This window comes from Electrophorus electricus, chromosome 9, assembly GCF_013358815.1.
Source record: "Electrophorus electricus isolate fEleEle1 chromosome 9, fEleEle1.pri, whole genome shotgun sequence".
Classification (NCBI taxonomy): domain Eukaryota; kingdom Metazoa; phylum Chordata; class Actinopteri; order Gymnotiformes; family Gymnotidae; genus Electrophorus; species Electrophorus electricus.
In genome coordinates this window covers 5,673,705-5,695,000 of record NC_049543.1, presented here as the reverse complement: position 1 = coordinate 5,695,000, position 21,296 = coordinate 5,673,705, and the positions used below count along the sequence as shown (strand labels likewise).

Sequence of the window (21,296 nt, the reverse complement as noted above, 5' to 3'; positions counted from 1 at the left end):
CTTTGACAGTTGCACTGCGGTAGAATGATGCGGTAGTGTGGGGACCAGAGCCCGTGTGGAGGTGGTCTTCAGCTATGTGGGGTTTATTTTGATATTTCACAAAATTTCTGACATGGGCGTTGACGATGATTTATGGATGGTTTGGTCGGTTTGGCCTTGGAAGAGTTGGGAGGAGGAGAGGCTGGGAAAGAGAAAGTGGGAGAGAGAGAGTGGGAGAGAGTGTGAAATAAAAACAATCTTACATTGACAGCATGCCGTGACTCCTACTCTCCTCAAAGCTTGAGGTGTATTCTAAAGGCTCCAGTGCCACATGCAAACATACAAACACACACACACACACACACACACACACACACACACACACACACACACACACACACACACACACACACAGACACGCACACACACATGCACGGACACATGCGCGCGTGCACACACACACACACACAGACACACACACACACAAACACACACACACACAAACACACACACACAGAAACACACACACACACACACACAAACACTCACACACACAAACACACACACACACACACAGAAACACACACACACACACACACACAGACACACACAGACACACAGAAACACACACACACACACCTTCACCCTTTGCTGTAGCTGCTGTCATCATGTCATGTTCACTCTCTAATGTATTCTGTGCACTAGGAAAACTGTTCATCATCTTTCTCTCTGACAAAACTCTCTGTCCTCTCTCTCCCTCTCTCTCTCCCTCTCTCTCGCTCTGTCACTCACTCACGCGAGCGCATGCACGCACTCGCTCGCACACACCACCACAAAGAAGGAACAAAGCATCTTTAGAAAAATAACACGTACCTTCACTGAGACCAGGAAGAGTTTGATAGGTTACTTGGGTACCATTTCCTTTAAACTAAGATTACCTGTCTCATTTAAGTGCTCATATTTGCTGAAACTTATGGGTCATAAGTCGTTCATTACTCATACTTAAGGTGTCTCTTCCGCAATGGTTTTGCACCTTGCAGAATTTATTCATCCACCCATATGCTTCTTATTCAGATAGTGTTCACATAGTTCCCAAGGTGACAGGCATCTGATTGGCAGATGTGGAACAGGCAGAGGTTATGGGGGATGAGAGTATTGGATCAGATGGAAATATGATGGCCTGATTTCAAAACAATATGACTCACCTTTTGAAGCAGGAGTCCTCTATTTCTCAAGTTACTCATTATATGCTTAAAAATCCCTTCGCACCTTATTTTTCAATCAGCGCTTTGCATTTTGTGTCGGGACCCTTAAAACGGATGCTCAGTGTGGACATCATTTTTAGTTCTTTAGTTCATTCTAACATTACTTCTTTCCTTCTGGCATCATCGTTTATCTTTGACGTGTCTTGAATAATGCATCATATCCAGAAGGGTTTCACTCTCACAAAAGATCATTAGAAAAAACATTTTTGTCACATATTTATTTACTTCATGTGTGCTGTTTATGAGAGGGAGGATGTGGTGAATGTGATGAGCGAGTCTGAGACAGAGGGGAAGCAGAGAGAGAACGGAGCATGTGTGGGGGTGGGATCAGCAGGGGTGCTTGGAGTGCTCTCTCCTGGGAAGACCAACGTATCTAATGGCATTTGAATGGCATAATGTGGTTTTATCTAAATTGCTGACTGCAGAGGGAAATTCTGATAACTTGTAGCTTGTTTCCCCTTTATCTCCGCTTTTGGGTCGAGACTTAAAATGTCTGATTGTGGTACTCAGTTAGCAGAATAGCAGCCCTCAGGCATCAACACACTAACATCTAAATGAGCTTCTTACTGAGATGCTACCAGCTACATAAGCTTATTAACAGTGTGTGTGTGTGTGTGTGTGTGTGTGTGTGTGCGTGTGAGTGAGCGTGCACATGTGAGTGTGTGTGTTCTTCTTGTGGTGTGTCCCAGCAGGGGCACACTACATCAGCCCTGGTGTGTGTGAATGATTCTTGACCTGCCCTTGAGCATGGCGAGTAAAGCGTGTGTGTGAAAGTGTGAAAGGCCCCAGACCTCATTAGAAGTGCACAAGGGGTCCAGTCAGGCACTAGCTGCATTATTGTGGTGTAATTCACTTGGTCTTGTCTTCTTTCCTAACCTGCTGTGCTTTTCATGGCCTGGTGTGTTGATTAGGGGTCTCTTTAAAGAGGACATGTGACATTGTTAATAACCTAACTATGCCCATAAACATTTTTTCTCCCCCCAATATCATCCTTACAGAAGGTGCAAGCAAGAAACTTGTAGTGGTTTATCAGACATAACCAAGTCCAGAGAGGGAGTTAGAGTTAAGCAAGGTCTGTGATGTGCGCAACGTCAGCTTTCTGTAGGTCGTCATATCTGTCACCCTATGTCATGCTCCCTCTGCTTTAATCATTTTTAAGTCTCCTCCGCGAATGGAAAAAAAAAAACGAGCACCCATCTCTGTTTTTATTTTTTATTTGTATTTTTTAATATCCTTTTCCGTTCGGTTTATTCATTCATCCGTTCTGTCGTTCACATATTCACTCTTCTCGCTTCTTCTCCCACAGAGCCAGGAAAAAGGCCAAGCCCCTGAACCTGAAGATCCACAGCAGCGCGGCAGGGAGCTGTGAGAACCTTCCTACCCAGCGCTCTCCACTGCATTCTGAGCTGTCCCTCCGCTCCTTCTTCTTCCCTAGCCTCGTGCCCTCCACGCCGCCCGTACACGCCGAGACGCCCTCCGCCAGTACGTAGCCGCCGCCCAGCAGGTTTATGAGTGGAATGTTCCCACGGTGTTTTAGTTTGGGAGTTTCATGGTTTTTTTCTTAGTAAAAAAATTGGCAGGAAAGTGTCCTTTTCAACAGAGCTGAGCTTGTGACGATAGTCTAAGCACAAACCTTTAACGGTTGCATTTTGTTAAAGTGGAAGCGGCTTGTGTTTATGCTACCAAAAATATATCAGTTTAATAAGTTTAGAATTTTCTCTTTTAAACCAGAACATCTCCACAGTTTATGTAATGTCATTAAAAATATTAAATACATTTGATAAAAGAAGTAGGCCCCTTTAAGTCCCCCTTTATCCACCCAAGTTCACAGCTTTTAAACCCCACTAAAAGGGCTTTGTGTGTTGCACTTATTCCCAGCCATGCTGGCGCTGACATGAACATCCTGATATATCACAGGGCAGGAGGACATATTCGGCTCATCTGCCTCATCCGTATTCATGACGCAGCTTCCTCACACGGGGCGCCAAATGAAAGGCCCATGCGCGTCCATATCCCACCACGTCCAGCCGCAGACGGCCCCTCAGGAGGGGCTGTTAGAGTGGAAATAAGGGTGTAGGCATGTGTGAGGACTGGGAATGACACAGCAGCAGGGCTGTGCTGGGCCCGTAGCTCTCAGCTCACGTCTGCAGATGTACATGTAGATGGACTGGGAAGGTTCCAGCACCGCCGCTGGAACCGAGTTTTGACTGAAGTCTCGTTTCATCTCTGGCCCTCTGGCAGGCAACCACAGTGCAGAGTGCTACAGTTTGGGTTTGGTGCATGTGGGCCCACGTGTGTCTGGTCAAAGCTGATACCAAGTATGAGATGATCCCATATACACACACTCATATGCACACACACACGTTGCATGGAACAGTTTGGAAGCAGACCGTGGCAATTTTGGGATTGTGTGACATTTTATTTTTTGTGACTGACTGATATCTTATCACATTAATCACAAACACTTGTACACATGCTGCAGTTGGTGGTGATCTTGTTGCCAATGTCTTACAAAACCAGAAAAAAAACTATGAAAATAGTGTGCTTTTTTTTTGTGTCTGTGTCCGAGAGCCAAATCGATAATCCTAAAACCCATAAAGTTCCACTGTTTGGAGGTTCTTAAATCTGGAACCAATAGTAACTAGAACTTTAAGCAGGCAGAAGTCTAAACTTCCTCCATCCTGATCAGTAACAAGTTGAGCTCTCTACAATAGATGCTTCTCACATTAGTGTTTGTTTTACTGTTTTCTAAAATGCACCTACTCTCATACGTAGTTCAGTTTGATTTTTTGGTGGGAGCGGTGTGGAGATGGTTATTCATATGCTGACATTTTAGGTCTAATGTCCAGCCATTCCTTTAATAGCATCAATTGCTCGACTGACTAAATTGCACAAGAGCTTCGTAGAGAGGTTTTTCTTAAATCAGAAAATCCCAAAATGACAGCTGATTTAAACGGATTCCTTATAAATTGCATGATCCGAAGCAGTGGAGTAATGTCATTGGGCCGGTGCTGCATCCGTAATGGCGTTGGGCATGCTCAGAGTCTCCCCCTGAGCTCTGAGGCTGGATGGTGAGGCATTAACCCAGCCTTGGGAGTGTCATTAGACCCTGCTTCGAGTCTGCTGCATGTTCCTGCATGCGATCGATGTCGGAGTATTTATACAAAGCTCTGCTAGCCCAGACAGCCTATGGCCTGAATTCTGCATTCTGAATGAGAGATCATATATCCAAACAGTTTTAGAATGTTAAGTTCTAAAGTTTTGAGAGCTCATACATCCAACCAATTTTAGAATATTACGTTCTAGAGTTTATCAGCAAACTCTTTAATTCTAGAGTATGGGGAACTCAGCTTTAACTTGAGAGTGGAACCTGAAGCGATGGCAAAGTTGAGGTGATGCGTGAAGACTTTTGTGAAACTAGGGCCAAGATTTGAAGTTTAGGTGAGGGTGACTGACAACTTTTGATCCATCTCCAATTAATTATTTCTAAAGCTTGCCTTTGGCACAGTTAATTGTGTGAATAGACAGAGGTGGCTTTTTGTACCAGGAGAGAACTGGGTGCTGCTTTGAGCTCCCAGATAACAGGACTAGTGTCTTTTCTACAGGTGCACCTTGGCTGTGGGGTAGCCTCTAGCTGATTTGACAAAGGGAAACAGACAGCTTTCAAGCCATCTCCAGAAACTGGCTCTTTTGAAGCCTTTAGCTAGCATGCACATCTGCTGGCAGCATGTGTGGGGCATGCCTGCTAAAGCCTTAAAGCACAGTTCCTTCAGCCTAATGATCACAATACCTGCACTGGCTCTCACAATCTCCTTTTTACTCTTGCTCTAATCCTTTTTCGACAGCACACACCCACCTGCTCTTTACATGATTTCAATTACAGGATTTGTTTTTTAGGAACTCTGGCCAGTTTGATAGTGCCTTGAAAGTGTAATTTGTTCTTTTAAACCCCCAGTAAATTCCCTGTTTATTGTCTACTTAAATGTGCTAGGAAAAAGTCATGAAAAAAAACCTCTGCTTTAAGGGAGACTTAGGTAAGGTTTGACAATATTCACAAACTAATTTTGCAATGACTAGAGAATATAAATGAAAAACAGCTTAAAACGAAACTCTAACATCTGGTGCTAAAGCAAAGCACTATTTACCCTGTTAAATTTATTATTTAAAACTCAGAAGCAAATGTTTCATAAGAGTGTTTGTCTGTAATTATCCTGACTTTTAAAGTTTGCATAGCTATGTCCTTTTTAAAAAGCTTTGCAGATTATGACCTGGAGTAAACCATTCTTTCATCTTAAATAAGCTTTGCATTTCTACAGTACAGTTTGAACTTTACCAATACAGTTTCATTTATCTGGTTTTATGCTGTACCAGATATACACTGATAGAGTTTTCAAAACAATTAAACAATTTTCAACAATTCAGCAATTTTAACATGTTCTGAAGTTATGTATATTCCAATGTTTAATTTATAATCTCGAGTAAGTATGTGCCATCGCTTTTTTTGGTATTTTGGTATAATATTTAAAAAAATAAAATGTATTGCTGTAAACCATATTTAATAAATTCAGCACAATTTAATTGAGGTTTATAAAACAATTTAGGCTTGCTTGGGGATCCTTGAAGTAGGTAATATGAAATTAAGCTGTATTCACATAATTCACATTTTACTCTTCACTTAACTGTTCCAGGAAAACAGCGCCTAAGGGTTGTCATAGAAACAAGCAAGCAAGCAAGAGATTTGGTTATATCAGAACATCAGAATTATGCATCCCCCACCACCCCATGTCACATGACCCCATGTCTACATAGCCATTGTCCAGTTGGAACAGTTTTTTCTGAATGTTTAGTATATGACAGCGGTTTGGTGCAACTGATCCATTCTTGGGCATTACATTTGTTTCCTTGTTTCTCATTTAAAAAAAAATTTATTTCACATGCATGTACATTTTCTCTCACCCTCTCACCCGCACACCTCTGCAAGTTAGAAGGCAAATATTTACTATATTTATTATATTCATATCAAGCACTGCGTTAGCCAGTAATTAGGAGAGGAATGTGGTTGTGGCTTCGTATAAGCTCATAGAGACTGAGAGTGAAGGTGATGGGTGGAGAACATGCAGTAATATATGGACAGGACCGCCGCCTGGCCTTCAGTAATCAGGAACAGTGAGGAACGTACATATTCCCTGCGTCCTCTTCAGGAGACATTTCACCATTTCCCGACTCAGGGTTTTATTCTTGTCCTGACCCGCTTCTCAGAATGAGGAAACGCCACTCCACCCTGATGACCTCATAGGCTGGTGTGGATTTGATTAGCAGGCAGATATAATGGGATTTAGGAAACACCAGCGCAGAAGGGACTGGAGATGAGAAACAGGAACAGAGGAGAGATCGCTGCTGTTTGTTTTTAGTCACTATGGAAAATCCCACAAGCCTATGTATGTGGTGCCGTGACCCGGATTGGCAAAGCTAACTGGAAATCACTTGCAGTCCTGAAAGATGCAGTCCTGAAAGTTTTGTTCACTAGTTAATTTGAACAGATCAACTTGAACACTGAAATGGACACAGAAACTTATGATATGACATAACACCTGATGAATCACATAGTCGTAGATGGTGGCATTTGGGGTTGTATGGTATAACCAAAATCTCATATCCTGATATAAGTCAATTCTTATTCAGATAATGATACACGTCACGAATGGTCTCCCTCCTGGCATCGCTGTTTCCTTGATTTCCCTGTTGTTTCTTTGTTTTCCTGTACTTCCTTGTCCGTTCCTTGGTTTCGTTTTCTCCGCCCCTCATCTGTCCCTCATTTCCGGTCCGTGTTTGGGTTGTCCCTGTTATGTTCACCCGCGTCTGATTAATCCCTGATTGTTCTGGTTATTTAAGCCCTGGGTTTTGTCTTCTAGTTTGTCGGTTATTTTGGTAAGTCAGGTTTGTTCGGTGTGTCTAGATTACGCTTGCTATTATTGTCGTCTTTTGCCTAGTTTATGTGTTACCTTGCCTCAGTGTTTGTTTGCCTAGTTTATGTGTTACCTTGCCTCAATGTTTGTTTGCCTAGTTTATGTGTTACCTTGCCTCAGTGTTTGTTTGCCTAATTTGTGTTACCTTGCCTCAGTGTTTGTTTGCCTAATTTGTGTTACCTTGCCTCAGTGTTTGTTTGCCTAATTTGTGTTACCTTGCCTCAGTGTTTGTTTGCCTAATTTGTGTTACCTTGCCTCAGTGTTTGTTTGCCTAATTTGTGTTACCTTGCCTCAGTGTTTGTTTGCCTAATTTGTGTTACCTTGCCTCAGTGTTTGTTTGCCTAATTTGTGTTACCTTGCCTCAGTGTTTGTTTGCCTAATTTGTGTTACCTTGCCTCAGTGTTTGTTTGCCTAATTTGTGTTACCTTGCCTCAGTGTTTGTTTGCCTAATTTGTGTTACCTTGCCTCAGTGTTTGTTTGCCTAATTTGTGTTACCTTGCCTCAGTGTTTGTTTGCCTAATTTGTGTTACCTTGCCTCAGTGTTTGTTTGCCTAATTTGTGTTACCTTGCCTCAGTGTTTGTTTGCCTAATTTGTGTTACCTTGCCTCAGTGTTTGTTTGCCTAATTTGTGTTACCTTGCCTCAGTGTTTGTTTGCCTAATTTGTGTTACCTTGCCTCAGTGTTTGTTTGCCTAATTTGTGTTACCTTGCCTCAGTGTTTGCCCCTTGCCTCTGTTTATTTGGCCCTCCATGTTTTGTTACCCTCACTTAATAAAACAGCTCCTGCCTCTCGCCTGTTCCTGCTGGAACCGTTACAACACATCATTAAGAAATAAAAGGCTTATAAAATTAACCATATGTAAAAATCTACTTCTTACTGCATTTAATTATGTACTTGACAAGTAAAAGGTTCTTATTCATATTTGATTATTTTTTGCTTTTATTTAGAACCTTTGTGCATTTAGGCATTGGTCAAGACGACCTGCTTAAGTTCAAACTGAGCATCAGAATGGGGAGAAGGGTGATTTAAATGACTTTGAACGTGGCACGGTTGTGAGTGCTAGACGGGCTGGTCTGAGTATTTCAGATAATGGTCTGAAAAAGAGAAAATATTCAGAGAGTGGCAGTTTTCTGGGCAAAAATGCCTTGTTGATTCAACAGTAACTAAAATAACCACTTGTTACCACTGAGGTATGCGGAAGAGCTTCTCTGAATGCACATATCGAACCTTGAAGCAGAAGGACCACAGTGTACCCATTTTCTGAGGACTACTTCCAGCAGGATCATGCGCCATGTCACAAAAGCTCAAATCATTTCCAACTGATTTCTTGAACATGACAATGAGTTCACTTTACTTTGGATGTGGTGGAAGGGGAGATTCACATGGATGTGTAGCTGACAAATCTGCAGCAACTGTGTGATGTGATCATGTCAATATGGTCCAAATCTCTAAGGAATGTTTCCACCATCTTGCTGGAGCTATGCCACAAAGGATTACGGCAGTTCTGAAGGCAAAAGAAGGTCCAATCCGATACTATCACATGATATGTATGATATGCATATATACATATGAAACAAAGAATAATATATATGATACGAAACAAGGAACAGTTTATATACTTTTTTGTATGAAACGATGGCCGTATTTTTGTTATCATATGATATATATCATCACACAGACCTGTTAGTGTCTGAATGGTGACTCTACAAAAGAGGCAGAGGGCTTGTTTTGTGTTTGGAGGCTTTGCACATTATATGCTGTGTTGACTCACATTCAGTGTTCACTGCCATTAGCAAAGCTTCTGCTTGGGTTGGAAAGTGCAGAAAATTGCGTTTGTGCTCTTTTGTGGCATATGCTTATGTGGTCCATGCTCATATCTTAGCAGTAATCTGTTTTACCCTTGATTTTGAGTTATAGTTGGTCTCACCAAATGTATTGCTGCCTCTGATCCAGGGAACTAATCCAACGACAGTGAACCTGTCTTGAGATCTATGGATGTGACCTCTGACCCTTGCTTGTATGCCTATCTCTGACACACATCTCTGATTTCCCCGAGTGCTTTGATTCTCCCCTCCCTGGGAGACACCCCTCACCCTCAGACTCACATAAAGCAGTGGAGGTGTACTCTGAGGCATTGGGAATTTTAGCAAGTGGGTCAGAGGTCTGAAAAAGGATCAGAGGTCTGAATGGAACCAAGAGACTTATACAGGCTGGGCTTGTGGGGTTGCATTTTGCCTGATGCATGCTGGGTTTACTGAAGTTCAATGCTTCATGCCAACAATACAACATTCCATTGAAATGTGTAGGAGTGAATTGTATGTAGTTGCAGTAATGTTGATCTTTGAATGTGAATTCAAACATTCTCATAGTTTTTGTGTTTGAGAGTTGTACAGTGTGTGTGTGTTTGCGCACATTTGCCTGTTTGGCCTAATGCCTTTGCCCTGTGTCTTCAGGTTCCTAATCATAAACAAATGGATTATAATTGACCAGAGACTTTATTTCAATTAGATGAATGTCCTTTTGGACTAACAGGACTGCAGAAGGCAAACATGATTATTGTTTGACGGGCCTCTATTCAGGTATTATTGGGTTTCCTCCATTTGAGCGATGACAGCAGACCACCGATTACAATAATTGTCTGTAATTGTTGCCTGTTTATTCAGTGCAGGATTTCTGAGTGGGAGAGAGGTTTCTCTCTCCATGTGGCTCACAATGGCTTTTTGATCTTTGTCTTTGTTGTCAGAGATTTCAGTGAGAGATTTTTAGAGAGAGATTTTTGATTATTTGATAAGTAATGGCTTTGTTTCATTTTGTTTTGATGACAAATGGAAAGACTCTTGTGCTGTTTGAAGGTCTTATTGTTTTTGCCAATTTTTTGATTTGTTAATTATGTGGTTTGCAGATGAAAAAAACCCACACACATTAGTATGAAAATTTAAAATTACATTAATACATTGCTTTTGCTGTGTTTACAGTTTCCCTCTTCCGCATGTTTTCAGCCTTCCTTAATGAATTTTTAAAAGAACATTTCCACCTGCCCCTCTTGGAATGAATTGTCTTTTCAAAGTGATGCTATAAAGATTTTAAATGTTGTGCTGTTTCTCTCCATACCTCCCTCTCTTTATCTTCTCCTCCCCCAACTTGTTCTTTTGCTCTGGCTCTCTCCCCAGACACTCTGTCAGTTCCTCGCTGGTCTCCTCAGATCCCTCGCAGAGACTTGGGCAACTCTATTAAACACAGGTAACGTCTTATGAGTCTGTCTGGCTGCCTATTAAGCAAGGGTTAATCGTATACTAATTGCAAAAGTATGCTGCAGTTTAGTGGTGCCAACATTCCTAGTTGCAGGCTCGTTACACTATAATGAACCATGGATGTTCTATAGTCTCGTGTTCCACTAGGCAACCCACAGACCATCTGATCATCTCTGTGGTTTCTCTGTTCTACTCCAAGCTCACTGAATTGATTTCAACCTGCTAGTTGTTAGGCAATCAGTGGTCTTGTTATTGGAATTGAAAAACTCCCTTTAACTTCTCTGCCCACCAGTGACTCCCAGATTTGATAAGCTCAGGTTTCTAAAATGCACAGACACACATTTTCTTTTGGCTTTCCAAGCAGTGGAGGAGACGCTCTAAAATGGAGTCCTAATGGACCAATCAAAATCCTCGAAATGAATTCTTGTAACTAGTGCCAGACATTGGTGTATGTGTATTGGCTCTGACTGTGAATCGGAATGTACGGGCTGTGTTAATAGCAAACTAATAGCATTTATCATTCTGTCATAACTGTGCACTAAAATTGTGTGTCTGTATGCACACCAACCTGCATGAGTGTCTGTGGTGGAGTGGTTGCAAAATGTCAGACCAATTAAAACGAGCGACTGTCTGCATCTCTTGACCGTCTGTGTGTGGACTGAATTTCTGGTTCTTCCACATAACACTGATCTCAAAGGAAAATAACGCTGAGACAATTCAATAGAATCTAATCTATTCTACTGAAAAGAATAGAGAGAGATAAAGGCTATTTAGCAGATGTTAAGGCAAAATGTGGGTAATACAGTTCCCCAGAATAAGAAATTTTTGCATGATGCAGATTTAAAAGAGATTTTTTTTCTGAAGTTCTCTGTTTTGTTAACATAGCTGTTAAATGCTGTCACTCAGCATGAAAACCTCATTTTTATGATTGACTCTTTTTGGAGCCGTTTACTTGTAGCAGAGCTGATCACCACAATCTTTTTAGTGGAGATTACTAGGACCAAATTTACACACACACACACACACACACACACACACACACACACACACACACACACACACACACACACACACACACACATATTTACAGCATTGAGCTGATGTTTTTATCCAAAGCATCTTACAATTCTGACTAAATGCAGCTTGAGCAACTGAGGGTTAAGGGCTTTGCACAGGGGTCCATCGGTGGCAACCCGGCAGTGGTGGTGCTTAAACTGGCAACCTTCTGATTACTAATCAAGCACCTTAAACACTGAGCTACCACTGCCCACCAGATATATTATATGTATTACTTTCTAGGAGAATGTTGTTGGTGTATTCAGGAGCCTTTATTTATGTCTGGATACTTGGCCTTTTCTTAAACACATGAGGACACTTACAGTTGCAATCAGTTACTCTGTAGAGCCCCAGTCAGTAAAAGTTTTTTTTGGAATATTGAATCCTCAGCTTTCTTCATGGCAGACTAGTTTTCTATAGCTATGAAAAACCAGCATGGGATAAACCAGCATGACTAGTAGATGGGTTTTTGTAAAAATCAAATATATATATTTGTCATATATATATATATATATTGCAGGACATTACAGATAGAGGCCCTTCATTTGCTCCTACCTCTACATCTTTACCTCTCCTACCTCTACTACCTCTACATCTCTACCACTCCTACCTCTACTACCTCTACATCTTTACCTCTCCTACCTCTACTACCTCTACATCTTTACCTCTCCTACCTCTACTACCTCTACATCTCTACCACTCCTACCTCTACTACCTCTACATCTCTACCACTCCTACCTCTACTACCTCTACATCTCTACCACTCCTACCTCTACTACCTCTACATCTCTACCTCTCCTACCTCTACTACTTCTACATCTCTACCACTCCTACCTCTACTACCTCTACATCTCTTCCTCTCGTACCTCTACTACCTCTACATCTCTGCCTCTCCTACCTCTACTACCTCTACATCTCTACCACTCCTACCTCTACTACCTCTACATCTCTACCTCTACATCTCTACCACTCCTACCTCTACTACCTCTACATCTCTTCCTCTCGTACCTCTACTACCTCTACATCTCTGCCTCTCCTACCTCTCCATCTTTACTTCTACTATATTTACTACGTCTACATCTTTTACTATAGCAGTACATTGCAGCTACTCCCTGGACTCTTCTTCAGAGATATACAAACACACACAGACAAACAAAAAGATACAAGTAGCTCCTTGTACTATATCCCCTGACTCTGCTCTCCTTGTGTATATACCCCATTTCTCTTTTGAACAATAGCCATCTTTCTGCAGCTATGTGGCCTTCGTCCCTTTGAATATCTGTGAAGAAGCGGGAGCACAGCTGGGCATTTAGGGGAGATTGATGCAGTCACAATTAAATTACTCCATATTGAAGATTAGAGGAAGAGTGCTCATCTTTGCGTATAGTCTATCTCTCAATGAAAAGGTTATTGGGTAAATACAGCTGGTGCTTTGACACATTCAGCTCTTTCATCACAGCAATCTGGGAATTGTAGTCAAAAGGTTAGAACCAATCTTTCTGCCTGAAGGGCAGGCCTGTTATTGGTATGCTTTTATTTCAGTGATTGAGTATGATATGCTGCTTTTAAACAATCCATGAAATTATATTGTTGCTAACCTCACCATTGATTTGTGTCTTTGCAGATTTTCCACCAAGTACTGGATGTCACAGACGTGTATAGTATGTGGGAAAGGAATGTTATTTGGCCTGAAATGCAAAACCTGCAAGTAAGTGTACCTGCTTCTCTCTGGAGTACTGGATGAAGTGTAACTCTGGGTTTGAGATTGGGTCATGACTGGTGTAAGAAGTGGGATACTATGGCAAGGCCACTGGGAGCGTGCCCAGGGTTAAGAACCCCCACCCGCTGTGAAGGGATGGTTCCATAGTGTGAAACCCCCCCCCGTAGGAACATGGGTGTAACCCTGACTGAAGGGTGCATGTGTACGATGCACATGAAAGACGTGAAGTTCTGGAGTGTGCCTGGAGGGGAGGGCGGTGTGACGAAGAACACCTGAAGGGCCTGGATTTGAGCCTGGATTTGAGCCTGGGTGTGCTGCCCTCAGCACAGTTAGGGTAGATTGCAGCGAGCCCCTAAAATGACTGAGAAATAAGATTATTGTCATTCTGACTTTGGTATTCAACACCTTTGAAAAAGTCCTTGAAAAGTATTTTCACCTATTTCACATACAGGATATACAAACAGTAGTATGCTTCTATAACATTCACCTTAGTAGACATAAAATATGAAGGACTTAATATTACGTTCTGGTGGCATAACGTTTGTACATGTGACAAGAAGCCTTGTAAGGCTTGCACAGACATTAGCCGATGCTTAATACTATCAGGGCAATCAGTCCTAACTGAACGTCCTCAGCCTAAATTCCACCAGCGTTCAGGAATTAGTCAAATAGTGGACTGGCTTCTCATCAGCCAGTGCCAGTAGCAGTACGCATACCTAACACGTGTTTGCAGTATGGAAGAGGTGGGGTTGCATGGCCTGAAACCCACCCGACAGCTGCCTCTCCACCCGACAGCTGCCTCTCCACCTATGTGAGGCCTCTACTCCTGAAAACCTTTGGCTGCTTTGCTCACACACATGTTCTCTTGTTGTTTTCCAAATGACTTCCTGTTGTCGTGGGTGACAGTGTTTTCACTGTTCTCAGTGATGTACCAAACACTCGAGTTTACAATGCCTAATGATTTGTGTTCATGATATACATGCAAAAGTTGATTACTTTATTTTTCTTTTATATTTGATTGACATCAGTGCTGACCATTGACTGTTTCTTAACAATTGCACAATAGCCAACTGTACAAATCTTTCACTTGAATCGCCTGAATACTGTCCAACATGCTAGCGCAGCTTGGCTGAGTCTTTCATGGCTTTGTTGTGATTTCCGCCTTGCGACCTCCGTTTGCTCTTGCCCTGACAGAAGAGTGATGATGCTGGCCGTGTAGCTGCAAAGAAACACACAGAAACCAGTCATCCATATATTCCTGGTGCTCTAAGACAGTATAGGAATAAGCATTTCTAGGCTAACGGCCATAATAGAGCTTCAGAACCATTAATTATGTGTTAGTGAACATGGCTTTAACTTAAAGGTGCTAGTACCTGCTTTTTATCCACTGGTGTCACTGGGTAGATCAGTGTTGTGTGCTTTTAAGCACATCAGACACAGCTTAGGATTCAAACACTCTGAATTTCCTCTTTTTCTTTGCAATTGTGCCTGGAGTTTCAGATGATCATTATTATCGTTATCATTAAAAAGATTATTTGAATAAATTACTCCTCAATAGTGATAATAAAGGCAGTTCCATAGCTTTGGCCTTTCTCCTGCTTGCCTGTTCCTTAGGAGAACTTATTTAGGAAGCTTTTAGAGCAGCAACTCAAGATGCTCTTTCTGGATTTCATGTGTTAGGTTGAAGTGCCATAATAAATGCACCAAAGAGGCTCCTCCTTGCCACTTGCTCATATACCATCGAGGAGGTAGAGACTCACTGAAAGGTATTTAACACTTTATTCTTTTCTTAACACCTCTCTAGGAAGATCCCATTTTGATCACATCCCTAAAATACCTGTTTTTTAAAATAAACATGATACTGCAGGATTAAAACAGCTTTTTAAAATTGATTTTGTAAATACAGAGAAAGCGCATGAAGATCAGCAGGTTCTGAGAGTGTTTAAACGGATTTTGCACGTGAAACGTCGTGGGACTTTTATCGGTTTTAGAAAACGCTTATGATTGTCATTGCAGTTTTTGTTGCATTTCTTTCAACATCTTAAAATCAGCCTTAAATCTCAATCTTAATCCTCTCTGGCCTGTTGCTTCCATCGCTCTTTGCTGCTGGTACCCTTTAATCCCCGTCTCCTTTTGCCTGTTTCCCTCCTCCGTCTCAAGACCAAGGGACGTCTCAAGGTAATGCGACTGATTATCGTGTGCTCGTGAGTGCACTAATGACATTTTGAGAGCAGGACATGGCAGTGGGTTGTGCTCGGTATCTTACATGGGCCCTGCATGCCTCGCTGAAGCCTGCTGTCACTCTCTTCAACCTGCCCCTCAGACTTTGGCTCGCATGATTGACGGCCAGAGTAGATCTAATAAAGCACCTTTCATGCCAGCAACCTTTGTGCAATTCAAGCCTTCTTGAGCTCTTATGGAGACACAGAAATGGACCTCCTCTGTAGCACGTCTTATATAATCAGTTATGACATTTTTTCATTATTGCATGAAACTTAGACAGCTCATATAAACATATTATAATGTCTTTGTGTAGCACCATTCAATTATAATGTGACAAATTTGGTGAGGTTTTTTTTTTAGTTGTTACCATGACCACTGTTTTTCTGTTACCGGGACAACAGCCTACCGTTACCGTGGATACTATGTCCCCCCCCCCCCCCCCGTCTCTCTCTCTCTCTCTCTCTCTCTCTCTCTCTCTATCAGCTCGTCAGCTTGTCAGGACAGAGTCAGTACCGTGTGACATAAACAACCCCCTCAGGTACACAGACCTGCATATCAGCCAGACTCTGCCCAAAACCAACAAAATCAACAAGGTGGGTTTCAGGAAAACATCAGCCAAGCCTCTGCATCCTGCGAGTTAGCTGCCGCCTTTGGAAAGAGTGGCCTCGATTCACTTGATTCATTAGAGCTGACCTAACTTCACTTGTTTGTTGTGCTTATTAGTAGCAGCCGAGAGTTCGGACTGAATTTAAATTTTCTAGTCAACCTGTGTGTGCGTGTGTGTGTGTGCATTTGGAATGACCTGAGAAATTAGGTGTGTCATAGGATATGATCACTAGGGACAGGAGTGTCTCTGAGCATAAAACACATCTTTGCTGTTGCAATGGCATTTTTTTTGCATTCTGTATGAGTTTGTGGTAGGACGTGGCCACAGGCCTTACTGAGTAGTGTGTGTTCAGGACACGCAGACATGTGAACATCTTGCTACCAGAAGCTAATTCCATTGAGCAGTAATTACAAAACAAATATCAGATTTATATTGGAATTTTGGCTCAGGTGTTTTTACTCTGCACAACGTCCAGAGCATTAAATATTCATGTGCATCTTTGATTATTAGACAATCGCATAACATCTCGGTTTGGTAATATATGTGTAACTATATTAAAAGCAAAGCCATCATAAAAGACAACTGATTCTGTGTACATGCGCATGCCTCCAGATCAACAGGACCCACTACAGATTTGTATGACACAGTTTATTCTAACTATGAGGCAGTATTTTCATAATGCATGTTTGCTACTAAATACAGCATTTTATGAAAACAGATACTACATTTTACTGTCCAGGTAGAAATGCAAAAGAACAAGTGAGCATGTGATTTTACTGAATTTGCATATATGCGTGATACATTAGAATAGGGTCTGCACCTGTGTAAGTAGTGTTGGAAGTGTGGAGTGTTGGAAGTAGTGTGGAGCAGTGTTGGAAAGCTCATTCTTGGCCAGTTGTCAGGCCTTGGGGCCCACAGCTCGGCTGGCTTCAGCGCTAACACACTACTGTTGGATTCTGGCTGAGTCTCTCCTGGGTGGGAACACGTGAGTTCGTTGGTGCCAGAGCATTAATGAGAAACAGAAATGACAGTCCTGCTTTTCAGTCTTGAATATATGATGATTAAAAGTCTCCGTCTTTCTCTCTCTCTCTCTCTCTCTTCTTTCTTTCTCTCTGTCTTTATATTCTTTCTGTGCGCCTGTCACTGTTTCTCTGTCAGGACCACATCCCTGTGCCGTACCAGCCGGACTCCAGCAGTAACCCCTCGTCCACCACTTCCTCCACCCCATCATCCCCTGCCCCTCCTCTGCCTCCCAGTGCAACCCCACCCTCCCCACTCCACCCCTCTCCTCAGAGTATCAGACAGCCAAAACAGGCCAACCTAACAGGTGCATGCACAAACAACCCACAATGCCCAAACAAACTTGTACAGGTATACAAGTAATACATTAGGGGTTTAAAATAAATCTTATAAAGGGTGAATATAAATGTCAAAACATTGCTCTCTTCTGGTAAGAGGAACTAAAGGAATTTCATGCTTTAGAAAACAACACAAATCAGCCTGGTATCTCTCCGTCTTCTCTCTCTCTCTCTCTCTCTCTCTCTCTCTCTCTCTCTCTCTCTCTCGCTCTCTCCTCTCACTCTTTCTTTCTCTCTCTCTCTCTTTTTTTTCTCTCTCGCAGCATCTCACTACTACAAATACAAGCAGCAGTTCATCTTCCCTGGTACGTGTCCATTGCCACTACCCATAATGCAATCTGACAGGCCAGCGCTGACTTTTTTGATGTAAATTTCTGTGCCTCCTCCCCTGTAAGGTGCAAAGCAGTGCTCCCCTCCCCACTTCTGTTGCGTGAATGATGGCCCTTGTAAAAGCTAGTCCACTTTTGCTCCCAGACTGAGGGTTGCGGAGCACAGCCGCTCTGTGGGAGATGAGCAGTGTTAGGAGAGCTTTTGTTGAATGTGGGGAAGAGGTTTATGGATGAAGATCTTAAACAGCTTTAATAGATGCGCCTTAGATTGGTTAAATTAGACTTCTGGTAAGCTTTGAATATTGCTGTCTGAATTTTTGCTCTTTTTTGCCTGCATGAATATTAGATAAATTTGTCAGTTTTTCACAGCCATATCAATTGTGACAAATATAAAATCAACTGGATGGAGGTTGATAAAGTTGATGTATAATTTATTTAATTGATTCCCTCTGTATCTGACATGTCTTGCATGTGTGTTTTCAGATGTAGCCCCAGAGGTTCCCAGTAGAGCTCCTCAGGTTATCTTACATCCTGTGCTGTCAGAGCCTGGGTAAGTCTGTCTCTGATGTGTGTGTGTGTGTGTGTGTGTGTGTGTGTGTGTGTGTGTGTGTGTGTGTGTGTGTGTGTGTGTGTGTGACAGAAAAAGAGAGCTTACCCCTTCTTTGGTTATTCCATACTCAACTGACATTTTACTAGTGGATTATACCACTTCACATGTATCATATATAGGTAATGTAGATACAAGGTAAAGCCTCACATATCACAGCATCCACTACTTGAGATGTGAACTTTTGAAACTGTACAAGAACGTCTGTGTTAATAATAATAATAATAATAATAATAATAATAATAATAATAATAATAATCTACCACATTAAATGTATTCCAGTTGTATTTCAGAAGTTGTTATGCAAATCAAGCTGCCAGAATATTCTTTGTAAACTCCATAAAGTGTGAGCCAATGTCCATTTCTAGGGCTGTGGTCTGAATGCACGCAGATATACCGGACACTTCACATCACTGCTTATGTCTTTTTAACTGAACAGACAAGTATTTTACAGAAACCAAAAAATATTTGTGACACAAAAAGATTAGAAAGTGAGAGATAGGCTTTAGGCACAGTCAGTGATGCCTTTGAGTTCACCGCACAGTGATAATGCCAGCTGGACCTGATGGTGAGAGAATGGGTCCTCTTGTATTAATTCCTGTGTATACACACTTATTTCAGTCTCCACCTGCATTTGATTAGAGCAGCCCTCTGCTCCACTCTTCTTTATCCTTACGCTTGTAAACAGACACTTAATTGTGACAGAAACATCATGACAAAAAAAAAGTTTATCATAGATCGGGCAGTGTCTCGTCTTCCCGACAAGGGTAGGGTAAAAGTAGCTCATGCCGGCATACAGGTGTCCGTGAGGACCCCAGCGCAGGTGTGCGCACAGACTGGTTAGTTCTAATTAGCAGCAAAAGCCCCCTGGACTGTTGTGCCGGTCAAGCCGCCTAGGTCTGAGGGCCCTCGGGAGCTACGGGCTAATGACCAGTCAGACTGCCTGCATCATACACCACGACCACGAACTGAGCAATTGTGAGACGTCGTTAGCGATTTGAATCGAAGAGCTATTAACAAAGCGAAAGGTTACAGAACATTGATCCCCCTTGTGAAAGGGCTTGCTTTGGAGGGCGTGTAACTGTGCGATGTGTGGGATCTCTTTCACTGATCTGGGTTTGAGATTAAGCCCGCGACGTTTCACTGAAACAGTTCCTCTTGCACATGCTCGATTTCATTAACCACTTCCCAAAATGACAGTCAGTTCTCTGGTCTTAAAAGCAGCAGTTCACCCAAAATGGAATAATGTGATTCACTGATGTAAAACCAGTTTGGAGAAATTTAACTAGCAGGTACTAGTCTCTAGCGAATGTGAACAGTGTAGCCTAGAAGTGATTGTTGCTGAAGTCCATCATAAAAACCACACTTTGCTAGGATAGACTGTTATAATGGCGTATGAGTCCTCTATGAGCATGCATTCAGGACTAGTGAACCCTGGCTAAGTTCTAAACCAGGTTTTTTTCAGCTCCCTACTTCCAACACACTTGATCGGGCTTCATGATCAGAGGGTCCTCAGCACTGGAGACAAGAACCTCAGCTCTAAACCGTTTTTTGACTTCTGTATACTCACAAATTAAATTACAGACAGGGGAGGAATAATATTTTATGTGAAGAAAGGAAATTAAACAGTTGTTTCGTACGGTGCAGTAGAAAAGTGCTTACCCTATTATCATGAGTTCAGTGGTTCTAACCCTGATGTCTTCTGTGGCTGGGAGACCAAGAGAGCAAAATCTGTGTTGTTCTCTGGGACGACATTACTCTGTCCCCTGTCACTGACAGCAACACCAGAGGATGTCTGTGATTGGGGCAGTTAGTGCTTTGTTCTGAGTGGGTTAAGATGCCCTGTGTCACAGTGTAAGCAGCAAAAGATGTGGCCCTTGGCTTCAAGTGACTTGGAGGAAGCATGAGCTGGCCTGAACCCTGGAGTACGACAGGAGAGGATTATCTAGCTGGTAACTGGCATAACTACTGAAAAACAGGGTAAAGAAAGCAAGGAATATGAAGGAATAAACCTCTCTTTCTGTTTTTGTTTAAACAGTAACAAAGGAAACCCTGTTCTCCAGATCGAGGTTGAACCTACTTCAGATGTGAGTTGTGCTTATGGTTTACTAAGCAGATGACATTGTGAGCTCATTTCTCACATGAATTATACATGCTTCTGTTTAAGCATAACCTAAAGTGTGTGTGTGTGTGTGTGTGTGTGTGTGAGCACGTGTGTATATATAGGCGCAAGTAGTATTCAGATTCTTTTCCATTTTACCATGATGCTCAAAAATGCAAAACCAGCAATACACTTAACATTGTTTGTTTTAGAAACAAAGGCCTTATATAAAATTACACTTTATAGATATCAATGATGCAACTACCATCACCATACCAGTACCACCACCACATCACTACCATCACCACACCACTACCATCACCACACCACTACCATCACCACACCAGTACCATCACACCAGTACCACCACCACATCACTACCATCACCACACCACTACCATCACCACACCAGTACCATCACACCAGTACCACCACCACATCACTACCATCACCACACCACTACCATCACCACACCAGTACCATCACACCAGTACCACCACCACATCACTACCATCACCACACCACTACCATCACCACACCAGTACCATCACACCAGTACCACCACCACATCACTACCATCACCACACCACTACCATCACCACACCAGTACCATCACACCAGTACCACCACCACATCACTACCATCACCACACCACTACCATCACCACACCAGTACCATCACACCAGTACCATCACCACACCACTACCATCACCACACCAGTACCATCACACCAGTACCATCACCACACCACTACCATTATCACATCACTACCATTACTAAGCCATTACAATTCATACCATTACAATTACCACACCAGTACCATCACAACACCAG

General features: G+C 42.3%; 1 protein-coding gene across 3 annotated transcripts in view; it reads left to right on the top strand.

Moving 5' to 3' along the window:
* ksr2 (kinase suppressor of ras 2) overlaps positions 1-21,296 on the top strand; it is a 70,136-nt gene that overhangs the window by 32,218 nt on the left and 16,622 nt on the right. For all 3 annotated transcript variants that reach the window (XM_035530358.1, XM_027010657.2, XM_027010658.2), the window contains exons 6-15: positions 2,551-2,726; positions 10,381-10,450; positions 13,142-13,225; positions 14,918-15,003; positions 15,398-15,415; positions 15,944-16,053; positions 17,226-17,394; positions 17,689-17,730; positions 18,238-18,304; positions 20,400-20,448. In XM_035530358.1, the coding sequence (XP_035386251.1) occupies positions 2,551-2,726; positions 10,381-10,450; positions 13,142-13,225; positions 14,918-15,003; positions 15,398-15,415; positions 15,944-16,053; positions 17,226-17,394; positions 17,689-17,730; positions 18,238-18,304; positions 20,400-20,448 (871 nt within the window). The remainder of the gene's footprint in view (positions 1-2,550; positions 2,727-10,380; positions 10,451-13,141; positions 13,226-14,917; positions 15,004-15,397; positions 15,416-15,943; positions 16,054-17,225; positions 17,395-17,688; positions 17,731-18,237; positions 18,305-20,399; positions 20,449-21,296) is intronic.